The 15587-nt window shown below is 45.7% G+C and overlaps 1 protein-coding gene across 2 annotated transcripts; it reads left to right on the top strand.

Annotated features, from left to right (window-relative positions):
• The first annotated feature begins 3989 nt into the window (after positions 1–3989).
• LOC115171497 (coronin-1A) lies at positions 3990–15562 on the top strand. Of its 2 annotated transcripts, none has more exons than XM_029728380.1 (11): positions 3990–4144; positions 6196–6399; positions 12815–12937; positions 13122–13251; positions 13375–13556; positions 13793–13912; positions 14003–14104; positions 14404–14549; positions 14650–14707; positions 14784–14999; positions 15186–15562. In XM_029728380.1, the coding sequence occupies exons 2-11, from the start codon at positions 6202–6204 to the stop codon at positions 15276–15278; spliced, it is 1368 nt and encodes a 455-aa protein (XP_029584240.1). In that variant the 5' UTR covers positions 3990–4144; positions 6196–6201; the 3' UTR covers positions 15279–15562. The 2 variants fall into 2 exon arrangements, with proteins under 2 accessions (XP_029584240.1, XP_029584239.1); XM_029728379.1 differs by having other exon boundaries at positions 14000–14104.
• Positions 15563–15587: the final 25 nt, after the last annotated feature.

Here is a 15587-nt window from a genome sequence, read left to right as displayed (position 1 = left end):
AATGCACTATTATTATTTGACTACTAGAAACCAGTAGGTTCCCCTGAGAGGGTAGAAATGGCCGACAGCTACGCTACATTCTAGGCTTTTAACTGTCCGAGGCCAGATAATGATTTGGTATGATGCACTGCATTCTATGCCAAAGCTGGACATTATTACTACATAACATAGCCCAGTTTGACTCTTTGCACTTTGTTACCCTTAGAGAGGTACAGTACTGTAGTACCAAGCTGACCTGTGCCATATAGTATTTCATTAGACAACTGCAACCAAGCATGAATGAACCCCTAACCCTCTCACCATTTTCACCACCAGTAACCCTGAGCAAACTATTTCTGGTTACTCAGTTTTAAAGTAAAAATTGTTGGCACTAGTTTCTGCACTGGCATTTGAGTTTATGCTCTGAGGAACATTACAATGTTTACTTTTTTGATTACTTTTGTGTTTTATAGATTTTGTTCAAAGATTGACTGTATGTGGAAGGTTGAGACCAAGCGTTTTGTTTTTTTAATCTGCTTTGTTCTGAGGGACCTTTTACCTAGTCGTCCCATGGACTAGTTAAGTTTGCATGTTTCTATGTAACATTGCACTATTGTAACCTGGTGCACACACTCACACATAACCCCACTAATTTCCACTTCACTCACAAGTTGCCAAATGATGTGTCGAGGGCCTCCGTTGTAGCACATACTTTGCTCACATTGAGTCAAGGGTGAGGGAGAATGTCCCAGCCTCTCCCACACAGGCCTCAGACTGCAACCCGACCCTGACTAGTGTTAAACCGTTTCTCAGCCCCCTTATGAAACCACCCCTGTCATGGTGAGTACATTACAGCCATGGCCCCTTGTATCGTCATACGCTGAAATTGTATTACAGTGCACTGAATGAAACTGATTATTAATGCATGTTAGTAGCTCTCAAACGGAAACTCATTGTCTCATACGAGGACTTTAACTTAGTATTAGCAAAATGCTTGTGCATTGTAACATATGACACGTCATGCGTCAGTCACTCCAGCTAAGAGCTTTACATGCTGTCAGGGCAGTGGACCATGAGTGTTAAGAGAGGAACATACTACATACAGTATATACTAATACAGGAATATGAGGGACTACAACAGAGGCAATACAACTATATCAAATAAACTGCACTGTTTATTTATTTTCAAAAGGGCTTTGGATCAAAGTGAATACCAGTAATGAAACTTATTTAAAGTCCATGTAAATACATGTATGTATGTAGATTATATATACATACAGTGAAAACAGTATATAACGCTGATACTTTTTTATACATATATGTAAAGGAAAGAAAGCAGAAGTAGGAACCTGGAATTCAATATGTATGTCACGTCAGACAATGCTCTGTGTCCGAGGGAAAAGGGACCTGGTAAGAGAAACGTGCTGAGGGGGGGTTCTACTGTGTATTAATATCAACCACATCCAACCTATTTACTCTAATATGTGAACCCAGATAAAACAGATTCTTTTCAGTTCTGTTGTAGAGATGGGTAACCGTGTGGGGTTTTGAGAGACCCAGGGTTGAAGAATGCTTTTGCTCCATTAATGTAACCTCATAAAAATAAAAGATGGGGGGGGGGGCATGTATGAATACCTCTGATTACATCTGGATATCTATGCATTATCAGATACAAATACATTTACACTGTCTGAAGTGGATGTGTGTTCAAGTGCTGTTTCTCAACTGTCCCTGGGTTTTCCACTTCTCAGGCTGCTATAGCCGTAGCTGTTACGTTGAGGCCAGGGGGTTCCTCTCTGAAACATGGCTTTTAGAGACGCACACCACAGAGGCCACTGTGAGGGACTCCTGAACTGGGTAGGGGTCTGAGGGAAGGTAAGAGTCAGCAGTAGTAGTAGAAGTAAGGATTATTTAGGGATTCTTGGGGTGGGCTCTGATAAAACAAGGTGAAATGTATTTAAAGAGTGGTTGTGAAAAGAGTAAGACTGTGGAAACGGGGAGATGGGAGGGGAGAGAAGAGTGTGGTGTGAGAAAGAACTGAAAACCATTTTTCAGAGATGGAACCAGGCCCACCAACAGTACCATTTTTCAGAGATGGAACCAGGCCAGCTAATGGTCATTGTTTTAGTCTGTATATTCTGCTATTCTATGATGATAATGATGACATGATGTATGAAAACCCTAACAAAATGTAACGTTTTGTTTTGTACACAGGTGCCAGCTAGCCTGTTTCTGACTATTTATAAAGGATTAACTGTCCACTATTGTTATACGATGATGATGACGATGATACTTATTATTATTAATACAATTACTCTGTGGATGGTTGGTACTAATTATGATACTGTCTGTACAGATGATGAAATGCCCTTTTCCTCTTGATGAAGGGAGCTTTCTTGAGGGTCTGTCTGTTTCTCTGTTTGTCCTTGTCTTTGGTTTGTCTTGGTTTTTGTAAATGAATTGACTGGCTGTTCGTTTGGCCCCATCTGGTGGACATAACTAACGTTGCAGTCCATTGGAGGCATCATATTGTATCGTATAAAGGCTCACCGCCAACTGTTCTGTGTCTGGCACAGGAAACCCTGTTCTGATATTTTCACTAATTGATCTTTTGACCAATCAACTCTGAAAAAGATCTGATGTGAAAAGACCTGATGTGATTAGTCAATAGACCATTGGTGGAAAACCAATACCAGAATTAGACAGGCTGCTTTTACACAGGCAACGTGACTGACTGACATACTACTCATCAGTGTTAACATGCTACGAGTGACCAAACCCTGCATGTTCAGGGTTGCACAAACCAGTTAGGAATGTATATTATGGACCCTGTATGTTTGAATATATGAGCTGTTTTAAGATCTCATACTTCATGTGTGAAATCTGTGTTTTAATGTGTTTTGTCTGTCCTGCTCCATGTCTGGGTGCCAGTTGCATCCTACTGTGCCTCATCGACCCGCCTGTGTTCTTCTCACCAACGCTTCTGTTCATTTATGGGCATCTTGTATCTCACTGTGTCTAGTTTCTCTACATGTGTCCATCTGTAGTGTCTTGCATTATACAGACAGGCCCTCCCACTCCTCAGTCTCCAGCAACGATTGTGCAATAAACTGAAGTCTATATTTTTAAACCTGTCTCTGGCCTTCCATTCTGTCTTTGGTCTCTCCTGTTCTGTTCTCTTGCTTGTTTTAATGGAGATGTTTTCAGAGGGGTTGAGGGAGCAGGGTCTGGTTAAAGGATGCATACATGTGTCTTTAAACAGAGCCTAGCTGTGCCATGCTATTCTCTGTTTGACCTTATCCTGTTATCCATTCATTGTGCACAGGGGTTAAATTGTCATTTTTGTAGGCGGTTGTCCTGTACACAGCAGCACCTTCTTTGAGCATATTTATATCCCACAGTCAACCGTCCCCACTGCAAGTAGGCAACTACAGTATGGTAGATGCTAAGTGGGATCCTTGGGATGACCTAACCCTAGAATTCATTGTTCTTTATTTATTTAACTAGGCAAGTCAGTTCGGATCAAATTCTCATTTACAATGACGGCCTACTTGTGAAGCCCCCCCGGCCAAACCCTCCCCTAACCCAGACGACACTGGGCCAAATGTGCGCCGCCCTATGGGCCTCCCAATCACAGCCGGTTGTGATACAGCCCGGGATCAAACCTGGTCTGTAGTGACGCCTCTAGCACTGCGATGCAATGCCTTAGACCGCTGCTCCACTCGGGAGGCCCAAAGCTTTAGAGCACTCTGGAGACTCTGTCCCGGTGACATTACAATGTTTATCTTCATATATATATATATATATATATATATCTTAATTTAAATTAAATGTAATCAAATCAAAGTAATACAGACTTAGAAAGTACTGCACACACGTTTTGATGATTTGATTAGTCTAATTAATTAGGCTCACTTTGGTCTGCATAGCAACAACTTCATCTAATCTCTTTTTGAGATCTGTCATTTAAATGTTTCAACCCCAGCAAGTGAGAAGACCGAACGAGACACCTCCCATTTCCACCATCTAAAACTCTCACTTCCTCCATCACATAAAGAGATCTACCCTAGACTACCGGGTCCTACTCCTCTCTGGCGACACAGCAGAACCAAGCAGGGAGCCTGACTGAGCAGAACATTTCCCCATTTCCCCATCACTAAAACAGGTAGGCCTGCTTTCAGCATCCTTCTCCTAGTAATCACACACCATGTAGTCCATAATTGCTGTCCCTTTATATGATCATGCTGTAGGCCTACACACACACACACACGCACACCATTATTGACATGTACTCAGGTCCTGGTCCTTTATAACATTAAGGCACACTCTGTAAAGGATTATTGCGTTAGATGAATGTCTACCAAAGAGGTCTTGTGATGCACAAATGCTACAAGAACAATGAGGCCTAAGTCTAGCCAAGGGATTCAGAGTCAGCGCAGCTTCAGATTTGAGGAAGTAAGGTCTGCAAATGGAGGTAAATTCTATGCTCACTCTTTTAGAGTTGTCGTTTTACAGCATAAATGTATGGGCTGTAGGCCAGGACTGAGTCATTGTGTGCACTAATATTCTTATTGATAAATCTGAAACTTGTGAAATGTAGCCTATGCATTGAACATGAGGACTATCCACTGACAGTAATGCATTACAAACCCTACAAACCCTAAATTGGACGACAATATTTCAACCAGTTGCATTCTCTTTGGTTATAGCTCGCAAAAAGATAATATCATATACATATCTGCCAACTGTTTAATGTGTGAAAAAGGAACATTAGAGAGGCACAAAGAGAGCATGTGTGTGAATGAAACGGAAAGAACGCTAGTTTTGTGGTTTTGTTGTTTGTTCTGTAGGATGTGGTCTAACTGTTGCTGTAGGTTCCTGGTTCACATGATTTCCAAACAGCAGTGGAGTATACCTTTCAGTTTGCCTCTATAGTCCCATATGCTCATAGTTCCTTCAGTTCTCCATGTTGTCTCTCTCTGTGTGCGTTCATCCCTATGACTAGATGTGAGTTAAAGCATTGCACAGAGCCACAAGTGTACCTCGGATAATAAAGACAAAAAGAAACAGTTGCAGACTGGAGGAAGTAGTTGTGCAAGTTCTTTCTTCCCCTTTTCTCTGCTTTTCCTGTATTGTCCTTCCTTCCTGTAGCTTTGTGTCTGTGTGTTTGTGTCCTCAATATGTGTTTGTCTTGTGGTCTAACTAGGGAGTGGGTCAGTGATGCTCATGTTCTTAAGACATTTTGTGGCATCTAAGGTCACAGTATTCAAATCCCTTCATTGCTCTTCATATCGTGTAAAATGTTTATACTTGCATTTGTGTATTATTTATGCAAATGATGAACAGTTACATTTATTTCACAGATTAATGGTTTTCTTCTATACATCTCTCTCACTCTCTCTCTTTTCTCTCTCTTTTCTCTCTCTTTTCTCTCTCTCTCTCTCTCTCTCTCTCTCTCTCTCTCTCTCTATGTAAATGTTGTAGGGGTGCCTGGTGAGAGTTCACTGGCTACAGTAGCAGTCTGCATATTCTTAAATACAATAACCACTTGATTAGTCTACCACTGTGCATTAAACACTCTGCCACTCTTCCTTTTTCTTCTTATATCTCCTCTTAATTCTCTCACACTAACCCCCTTTCTTCTCCCCGTCCTCATCTCTCCTACCACCGCCTCACCCCCCCACTCTCTCCTCTCCCCGTCCTCATCTCTCCTACCACCGCCTCACCCCCCCACTCTCTCCTCTCCCCGTCCTCATCTCTCCTACTACCGCCCCACCCCCCCACTCTCTCCTCTCCTTGTCCTCATCTCTCCTACCACCGCCCCACCCCCCCACTCTCTCCTCTCCCCATCCTCATCTCTCCTACTACCGCCCCACCCCCCACTCTCTCCTCTCCCCGTCCTGATCTCTCCTACTACCGCCCCACCCCCCTACTCTCTCCTCTCCCTGTCCTCATCTCTCCTACTACCGCCCCATCCCCCACTCTCTCCTCTCCCCATCCTCATCTCTCCTACTACCGCCCCACCCCCCACTCTCTCCTCTCCCCGTCCTCATCTCTCCTACTACCGCCCCACCCCCCACTCTCTCCTCTCCCCGTCCTCATCTCTCCTACTACCGCCCCACCCCCCACTCTCTCCTCTCCCCGTCCTCATCTCTCCTACTACCGCCCCACCCCCCACTCTCTCCTCTCCCCGTCCTCATCTCTCTTCCCTATCAGGTCACCATGTCCAGGAAGGTAGTCAGGGCCAGTAAGTTCCGTCATGTCTTCGGCCAGGGGGTGAAGGCTGACCAGTGCTACGATGACATCCGCATCTCCCAGATGACCTGGGACAGCAACTTCTGCTCTGTCAACCCCAAGTTCGTGGCCATGATTGTGGATGCCAGCGGAGGAGGGGCCTTCCTAGTGCTGCCTCTGAACAAGGTGAGCCTGAGCAGAGAGACAGAGGTCAAAGTGAATGCCTTAAGTGAAGTTAGACGTTTTCAGGCCTCAAAAGTGGTCTAACGTCCATTTCCCTCTCCATCTGTTGTGTAGATCTATGCATATGACTCAGTCTCAAGTCTTGAAGTTTCAAAATGTCACCTTCATTCATGCCCACATTTGCCCAACTACGGTACAATTTTGATGAAAATGCTCATTGGCGTGTCGTTTGTACAGTTTGTACAGTTGGTTCTAAGAACAATGTTTTTTCAACATTTTAATTTGGAATATTGCAAGGCGGCATCACACATTGTGCTGAATAAGGAAGTTTGGGGCAGAGTTTCGGTTCTACACGTCACTCGCTCTCTCTGTGCTGTTGCTAGTTTTTCACCATATTTGGAGCGGTTCAGTGCAACACAGTCTTGACAGGATGTGGCTAGGGCGCAGTATAGTGCAGCTGCATATACAGCCAGGTCCAAAATTATTAGCACACTTGATAAAGATGAGAAAAAAGATGACTGTATAAAATATATAATACAAATACTGAGCTATTTATTGAGCTAGAGTTATATTTTCATGCCATCTGACTATAGCACCGCCTGGAGTTTGATCAACGGCATTGGCACATGGATTGGAACCGGTGCTATGGTCAAATAACATGAAAATATAGCTCTTTGGTCATGCATACAAGTGGTGGGTTTGACATTGAAAAACAGAAGCATATGTGGGGATGCAAGTACAGTATCAGCATGGGACGAATGTGCTGAAATATCAACAACAAACACATACACTACATGACCAAATGTATGTTGACACCTGCTTGTCGAACATTTCATTCCAAAATCATGGGCATTTGTATGAAGTTGGTCCCCCCTTTGCTGCTATAACAGCCTCCACTCTTCTGGGAAGGCTTTCCAAAAGATATTGGAACATTGCTGCAGGTTCTTGCTTTCATTCAGCCACAAGGGCATTAGTGAGGTTGGGCACTGATGTTGGGTGATTAGGCCTGGCTCGCAGTCAGCGTTCCAATTCATCCCAAAGGTGTTCGATGGGGTTGAGGTCAGGGCTCTGTGTAGGCCAGTTAAATTCTTCCACACCGATCTTGACAAATCATTTCTGTATGGACACCGCTTTGTGCACGGGGGCATTGCCATGCTGAAACGGGAAAGGGCCTTCCCCATACTGTTGCCACAAAGTTGGAAGCACAGAATCATCTAGAATGAAATTGTATGCTGTAGCATTAAGATTTCCCTTCACTGGAACTAAGGGACCTAGCCCAAACCATGAAAAACAGCTCCAGACCATTATTTCTCCTCCACCAAACTTTACAGTTGACAGTATGCATTGGGGCAGGTAGCGTTCTGCTGGCATCCACCAAACCCAGATTCATCCATCGGACTGCCAGATGGTGAAGTGTGATTAATCACTCCAGAGAACACGTTTCCACTGCTCTGGAGTCCAATTTCAGTGAGCTTTACACCACTCCAGGAGACGCTTGGCATTGCACATGGTGATGTGCAGCTGCTCGGCCATGGAAACCCATTTCATGAAGCTCAAACAGTTCTTGTGCTGACGTTGCTTCCAGAGGCAGTTTGGAACTCGTTAGTGAGTGTTGCAACCAAGGACAGACGATATTTACACGTTACGTGCTTCAGCACTCGGCAGTCCCGTTCTGTGAGCTTGTTTGGCCTACCACTTTGCGGCTGAGCCGTTGTTGCTCCTAGACATTTCCACTTCACAATAACAGCACATACAGTTAACCGGGGCAGCTCTAGCAGGGCAGAAATTTGATGAACTGACTTGTTGGAAAGGTGGCATCCTATGACAGTGCCACGTTGAAAGTCACTGAGCTCTTCAGTAAAGCCATTCTATTGCCAATGTTTGTTTATGGAGATTGCATGGCTGCGTGCTCGATATTATACACCTGTCAGCAACGGGTGTGGCTGAAATAGCCAAATGCACTCATTTGAAGGGGTGTCCACATACTTTTGTATATATAGTGTATGTAATGGTCTTATAGTGGTCAATATCTAGATTGATTTTGAATGTGTTATGTGATATTGAAGCATATAGGTGTAATTGAAAGACTTTGACATTAAGTGTATGCATATTCATGTATAGAACAGATACGTAGATATAAAAAAAAAATGTTACACAGAGACATAGACTGTCTCAACGTCATGCGCCATTGCGTCACTGTTTGGACTTGCCTGTAACAGGGATGAATAGTAGTCCTCTCAACCACAATTCACAGTGCATTTAAGGCCTAATGATTTGGTCAAAGGAAGCCATTGTTCTCCAATGAACGATAATTTGATTTAAAGGTAGAGAGCGAAATGACTGCAGATATTGAGATGAGCGAGATGCAAGACTTCACACAGTCGCACAAAGTATCTGCGCATGTGCACGGGTTCGCATCACGCTCTTACAGTGTGGGAGCCACGAGACCAAAACAGCTGAGAAGTTGAGCCTTGTGCTCCAACGCTCTTAGTTGTTGTGGAAATTTACTTTCTGCATCTACGTCATATCGCTGAGTCTACCTTGATTTATATGTTGGAGAAGTACATTTTTCTGTCACTTAACTACTCTGTAGTTATTACTACAGCAATATAACCAGTATGTGATCACTATTATTGAGACAGTGACTAAGAGGGTTTTGGATGGCAGCTGATTGTTCATCTATAATGAAGGCAGGGACATTAGGAGAAACGTTTGAATGAAGTTTGAAAAAAAACATTATGCCACTTCATATTCAAAATAAGGCATGTACTGTACAGTACATTATTGAATGTATCAAATCAAATGTATTTATAAAGCCCTTTTTACATCAGCTGATATCTCAAAGTGCTGTACAGAAACCCAGCTTAAAACCCCAAACAGCAAGCAATGCAGGTGTAGAAGCACGGTGGCTAGGAAAAACTCCCTAGAAAGGCCGGAACCTGGGAAGAAACCTAGAGAGGAACCAGGCTATGAGGGGTGGCCAGTCCTTTTCTGGCTGTGCCGGGTGGAGATTTTAACAGAACATGGCCAAGATGTTCAAATGTTCATAGATGACCAGCAGGGTCAAATGATAATAATCACAGTGGTTGTCGAGGGTGCAACAGGTCAGCACCTCAGGAGTAAATGTCAGTTGGCTTTTCATAGCCGATCATTCAGAGTATCTCTACCGCTCCTGCTGTCTCTACAGAGTTGAAAACAGCAGGTCTGGGACAGGTACCACATCCAGTGAACAGGTCAGGGTTCCATAGCCGCAGGCAGAACAGTTGAAACTGGAGCAGCAGCACAGCCAGGTGGACTGGGGACAGCAAGGAGTCATCAGGCCAGGTAGTCCTGAGGCATGGTCCTAGGGCTCAGGTCCGCCGAGAGAGAGAAAGAAAGAAAGAAAGAAAGAAAGAAAGAAAGAGAGAGAGCATTAGAGAGAAATACACCAGATATAACAGACTGACCCTAGCCCCCCGACACCTAAACTACTGCAGCATAAATACTGGAGGCTGAGACAGGAGGGGTCGGGAGACACTGTGTCCCCATCCGACGATTCCCCCGGACAGGGCCAAACAGGCAGGATATAACCCCACCCACTTTGCCAGACCATTCCATAAAAATGAAGCTCTATAGAAGAAAGCCCTGCCTCCAGCTGTTTGCGTAGAAATTCTAGGGACAGTTAGGAGGCCTGCGTCTTGTGACAGTAGCGTACGTGTAGGTATGTACGGCAGGACCAAATTGGAAAGCTAGGTAGGAGCAAGTCCATGTAATGCTTTGTAGGTTAGCAGTAAAACCTTGAAATCAGCCCTTGCCTTAACAGGAAGCCAGTGTAAAGAGGCTAGCACTGGAGTAATATGATCACATTTTTTGGTTCTAGTCAAGATTCTAGCAGCCGTGTTTAGCACTAACTGAAGTTTATTTAGTGCCTTATCCGGGTAGCCGGAAAGTAGAGCATTGCAGTAGTCTAACCTAGAAGTGACAAAAGCATGGATGAATTTTTCTGCATCATTTTTGGACAGATAGTTTCTGATTTTTGCAATGTTATGTAGATGGAGAAAAGCTGTCCTTGAAACAGTCTTGATATGTTCGTCAAAAGAGAGATCAGGGTCCAGAGTAACGCCAAGGTCCTTCACAGTTTTATTTGATACGACTGTACAAACCATCAAGATTAATTGTCAGATTCAACAGAAGATCTCTTTGTTTCTTGGGACCTAGAACAAGCATCTCTGTTTTGTTCGAGTTTAAAAGTAGAACATTTGCAGCCATCCACTTCCTTATGTCTGAAACACAGGCTTCCAGCGAGGGCAATTTTGGGGCTTCACCATGTTTCATCGAAATGTACAGCTGTGTGTCATCCGCATAGCAGTGAAAGTTAACATTATGTTTCCGAATGACATCACCAAGAGGTAAAATATATAGTGAAAACAATAGTGGTCCTAAAACGGAACCTTGAGGAACACCAAAATTTACAGTTGATTTGTCAGAGGACAAACCATCCACAGAGACAAACTGATATCTTTCTGACAGATAAGATCTAAACCAGGCCAGAACTTGTCCGTGTAGACCAATTTGGGTTTCCAATCTCTCCAAAAGAATGTGGTGATCAATGGTATCAAAAGCAGCACTAAGGTCTAGGAGCACGAGGAGAATGTAGATGGTTTTGTTTTGGTACTGTGAATGGTGGGCGAGGGCCAACGTGACAGAGAGGGCCAACAGTCCAGATCCTGTGTGTGTTCCACCAGGGCCAACAATCTAGATCCTGTGTGTGTTCCACTAGGGCCAACAGTCCAGATCCTGTGTGTACCCCCAGGGCCAACAATCCAGAACCTGTGTGTGTTCCACTAGGGCCAACAGTCCAGATCCTGTGTGTCTTCCACCAGGGCCAACAGTCCAGATCCTGTGTGTGTTCCACTAGGGCCAACAGTCCAGATCCTGTGTGTGTTCCACCAGGGCCAACAGTCCAGATCCTGTGTGTGTTCCACTAGGGCCAACAGTCCAGATCCTGTGTGTGTTCCACCAGGGCCAACAGTCCGGATCCTGTGTGTGTTTCACCAGGGCCAACAGTCCAGATCCTGTGTGTGTTCCCCCAGGGCCAACAGTCCAGATCCTGTGTGTGTTTCACCAGGGCCAACAGTCCAGATCCTGTGTGTGTTCCACCAGGGCCAACAGTCCAGATCCTGTGTGTGTTTCACCAGGGCCAACAGTCCAGATCCTGTGTGTACCCCCAGGGCCAACAGTCCAGATCCTGTGTGTGTACCCCCAGGGCCAACAGTCCAGATCCTGTGTGTGTTCCACTAGGGCCAACAGTCCAGATCCTGTGTGTGTTTCACCAGGGCCAACAGTCCAGATCCTGTGTGTGTACCCCCAGGGCCAACAGTCCAGATCCTGTGTGTGTTCCACCAGGGCCAATAGTCCAGATCCTGTGTGTGTTCCACTAGGGCCAACAGTCCAGATCCTGTGTGTGTTCCACTAGGGCCAACAGTCCAGATCCTGTGTGTGTTTCACTAGGGCCAACAGTCCAGATCCTGTGTGTGTTCCACTAGGGCCAACAGTCCAGATCCTGTGTGTGTTCCACTAGGGCCAACAGTCTAGATCCTGTGTGTACCCCCAGGGCCAACAGTCCAGATCCTGTGTGTGTTCCACTAGGGCCAACAGTCCAGATCCTGTGTGTGTTCCAACAGTCCAGATCCTGTGTGTACCCCCAGGGCCAACAGTCCAGATCCTGTGTGTGTTCCACTAGGGCCAACAGTCCAGATCCTGTGTGTGTTTCACCAGGGCCAACAGTCCAGATCCTGTGTGTACCCCCAGGGCCAACAGTCTAGATCCTGTGTGTACCCCCAGGGCCAACAGTCCAGATCCTGTGTGTGTTCCACTAGGGCCAACAGTCCAGATCCTGTGTGTGTTCCACCAGGGCCAACAGTCCAGATCCTGTGTGTGTTTCACCAGGGCCAACAGTCCAGATCCTGTGTGTACCCCCAGGGCCAACAGTCTAGATTCTGTGTGTACCCCCAGGGCCAACAGTCCAGATCCTGTGTGTGTTCCGCTAGGGCCAACAGTCCAGATCCTGTGTGTGTTCCACTAGGACCAACAGTCCAGATCCTGTGTGTGTTCCACCAGGGCCAACAGTCCAGATCCTGTGTGTACCCCCAGGGCCATGGGAACCCTGCAGACTGCTAGTACTCTCCCAGTAGCGTTCTCTGCTCTCTAAGGCTGATTTGAGGCATAGCTATACAATTGTCATCAGCTGACTGAGTTCCTCTCCTCTGAACCCTCTCTAGGTCTCTCTGTTGCCAAGACCACAGTGGTAGCAAAGATCTACATCTCCATGTGTTCTTACTGCATACTGTAGTATTTATCTCCTGTTTGAGCAATCAGCTTGTGTGTGTGTTTATTTGTGTCATAGTAACTCATCTTTTTCCTTTGTGTCTCCCTGTAGACGGGTCGCATTGACATGTCCCAGCCCACAGTCTGTGGACACACAGGCCCAGTGCTGGATATTGAGTTCTGTCCCCACAACGACAACATCATTGCCAGTGGTTCAGAGGACTGCAGTGTCATGGTAAGCAGAGGTCACAACCTTTCACTGGCCATAATGTTGAGCTTGTTAAGTAGAATCATATTATGGATGCACATAAGGACATATGTCCCTGTGTGATCCAGTCAATCAGTGTTCTGTATCTATGTACTGTGTTAACTCAGTGTAATGACATACCCTCCTCTTCCTCTACCTCTCCATTGTTCAGATTTGGGAGATCCCGGAGGGTGGCCTGGTCACGCCCCTGAAGGACCCCGTGGTGAAGCTGGAGGGGCACTCCAAACGCGTGGGCATCCTCAGTTGGCACCCCACTGCCCACAATGTGCTCATGAGCGCAGGTATAGCACTGCTATGATGCATCGCCTCAGAATACAAGTGCCTCTTCAACTGTTAACATAAGTGGAGTAGCACTGCCTGGCCTAACTGCCTGTTCCTCCGTCTCTCTCTCCCCTGGCTTCCAGGCTGTGACAACGTGGTGATCCTGTGGAACGTGGCGTGTGGAGAGGCCATGGTGAGGATCGACTCGGTCCACCCTGACCTCATCTACAGTGCCTGCTGGAACAGGGACGGCTCCCAGATCCTCACCTCCTGTAAGGACAAGACCATACGTGTGCTGGACCCCCGCAAGGGCACAGTCATCGCCGTGAGTGCCCCTCTCCCTGCCCCCATCAGTACCACAGGAGAACCAGCCACTCTAACCCTGGACAGTCAGATGCACCTAGCTACCAGGTTTAATGTCATAGATCTCAATAGAATCACAGTCAGTGATTAGTTCATATAGTTCCCTTCACTCGTCTTTGATAGATTAACCTCCTTCGTTGAGTGTCTGTCTTTCCCTGAGTCTGCATCTCTCTCTCTCTGCCTCTCTGTCTCTCTCAGGAGAAGGAGAAGACCCACGAAGGCTCCAGGCCTGTCAAGGCCGTGTTTGTGTCCGATGGGAAGATCCTGAGCACCGGTTTCAGTCGCATGAGTGAGAGGCAGGTGGCACTTTGGGACCCGGTGAGTGTTATGGCACAATTCTGAACTTCTTATAAAGGCGTATGAATAGTGTCTTAAGACCCGACATGACCTGTATGTGTTTGACAGAAGAGCTTTGGGGAGCCACTCACTCTGCAGGAGTTGGACACCAGCAGTGGTGTCCTATTGCCCTTCTTTGACCCTGACACTGGCATCGTCTACCTTTGTGGCAAGGTTAGAGTTAAAAACACACTCACACACAGACACACACACACACACACACACACACACACACACACACACACACACCCAGGAGGCTCAAATGTTTTTTGAGAACAGCTCAAAATAATGTCCAGAACGGAGCAAATGGAATGGCATCAAACACGTTGAAACCATGTGTTTTATGTATTCGATACCATTCCACTTATTCTGCTCCAGCCATTACCACGAGCCCTTTCTCCCCAAATAAGATGCCACCAACCTCCTTTGACACACACACTATGGTTTACTAACCATTCATTTTCCTGACTCAGGGTGACAGCAGTATCCGGTACTTTGAGGTGACGGATGAGGCTCCCTATGTTCACTACCTGTCCATGTACAGCAGTAAGGAGAGTCAGAAGGGCATGGGCTACATGCCCAAGAGGGGCCTGGAGGTCAACAAGTGTGAAATCGCCAGGTAACCACACAGAGTCATGGACATTTTCACTCGTCAGTATATACACACAAGCTCTGTTTGTAAAATGGGAATGTATATTGTTTTATTCGCCCTCCACCAGGTTTTACAAGCTCCATGAGAGGAAGTGTGAGCCCGTTGTCATGACGGTGCCCCGCAAGGTAAATACACTTTTAAAAAATGACTATAACTCAAAGCATGTAATTCTTAAATATCTCACTCTCTATCTCTCTTTAGTCTGACCTGTTTCAGGAGGATTTGTACCCAGACACCATGGGTCCAGAGCCGTCTGTGGAGGCCAATGAGTGGTTTGAAGGAAAAGAGGGCCAACCTATCCTGATCTCCTTGAAGGACGGTTTTGCGACAACCACCAAAACCAAAGAGTTCAAAGTTCACAAAAGTCTTCTGAAGACCACATCAGCAGCCATGGGGCATCAGCACGATAACACTGGGGTAAGGACATGGCTGCATCTACCTACATGCTTTGATATATCTGTGAATAGATACTGTATTTTAGATATGGCTTCCTCTTTTGCACATTTCACCAGGAATCTCCCCTCTGCTTCTCTCTCTCTCTCTCTCTCTCTCTCTCTCTTTTTCTCTCTCTTTTTTGTCTCGCTCTGTCTCTCTCTCTCTCAGGAGGTACATGCCTTGCAGAAGGAGGTGAAGACTCTGAAGGAAACAGTAGAGGAGCTGACCAAGCGCGTGAGCGAACTGGAGAGCAAGAATTGAAACAGAGCCATTGGGTTCGAGAGGGAGCTGATGGAGAGAGAGAAGGAAGTGTAAAGAGGAGAAGAGAAAGAAGGGATGAAAGTAAGACTGTTATAAATAGTTGGGGATGTTTGAAGGAAAGATGGTTAAAGGGAGAGTTGGAGACATCAATATCAGCAGCCAAATCTTTTCGTGTCTGGAAGCTTGAATTCGTTTTTTGGTGTCAGTTTTCACATTTATAGAGACTTGTTTTTAATATATGCTCTTACATAGTTGGAAATAAAAGTCCTTAATGTTTTCCAAAATATTTCAACTTGTTTTGCTTTTGTT

This window comes from Salmo trutta, chromosome 32 (assembly GCF_901001165.1).
Source record: "Salmo trutta chromosome 32, fSalTru1.1, whole genome shotgun sequence".
Lineage (NCBI taxonomy): Eukaryota > Metazoa > Chordata > Actinopteri > Salmoniformes > Salmonidae > Salmo > Salmo trutta.
Note: the sequence above shows the minus strand (reverse complement) of the source record. Positions and strands in the feature narration are given on the sequence as shown.

Coding starts and splice junctions, on each gene's coding strand:
- LOC115171497 (XM_029728379.1), top strand. CDS start 6,202: ATGTCCAGGAAGGTAGTCAGGGCCAGTAAGTTCCGTCATGTCTTCGGC. Junction 6,400..12,814: donor TAGTGCTGCCTCTGAACAAG/GTGAGCCTGAGC, acceptor GTCTCCCTGTAG/ACGGGTCGCATTGACATGTC. Junction 14,708..14,783: donor TCATGACGGTGCCCCGCAAG/GTAAATACACTT, acceptor ATCTCTCTTTAG/TCTGACCTGTTTCAGGAGGA.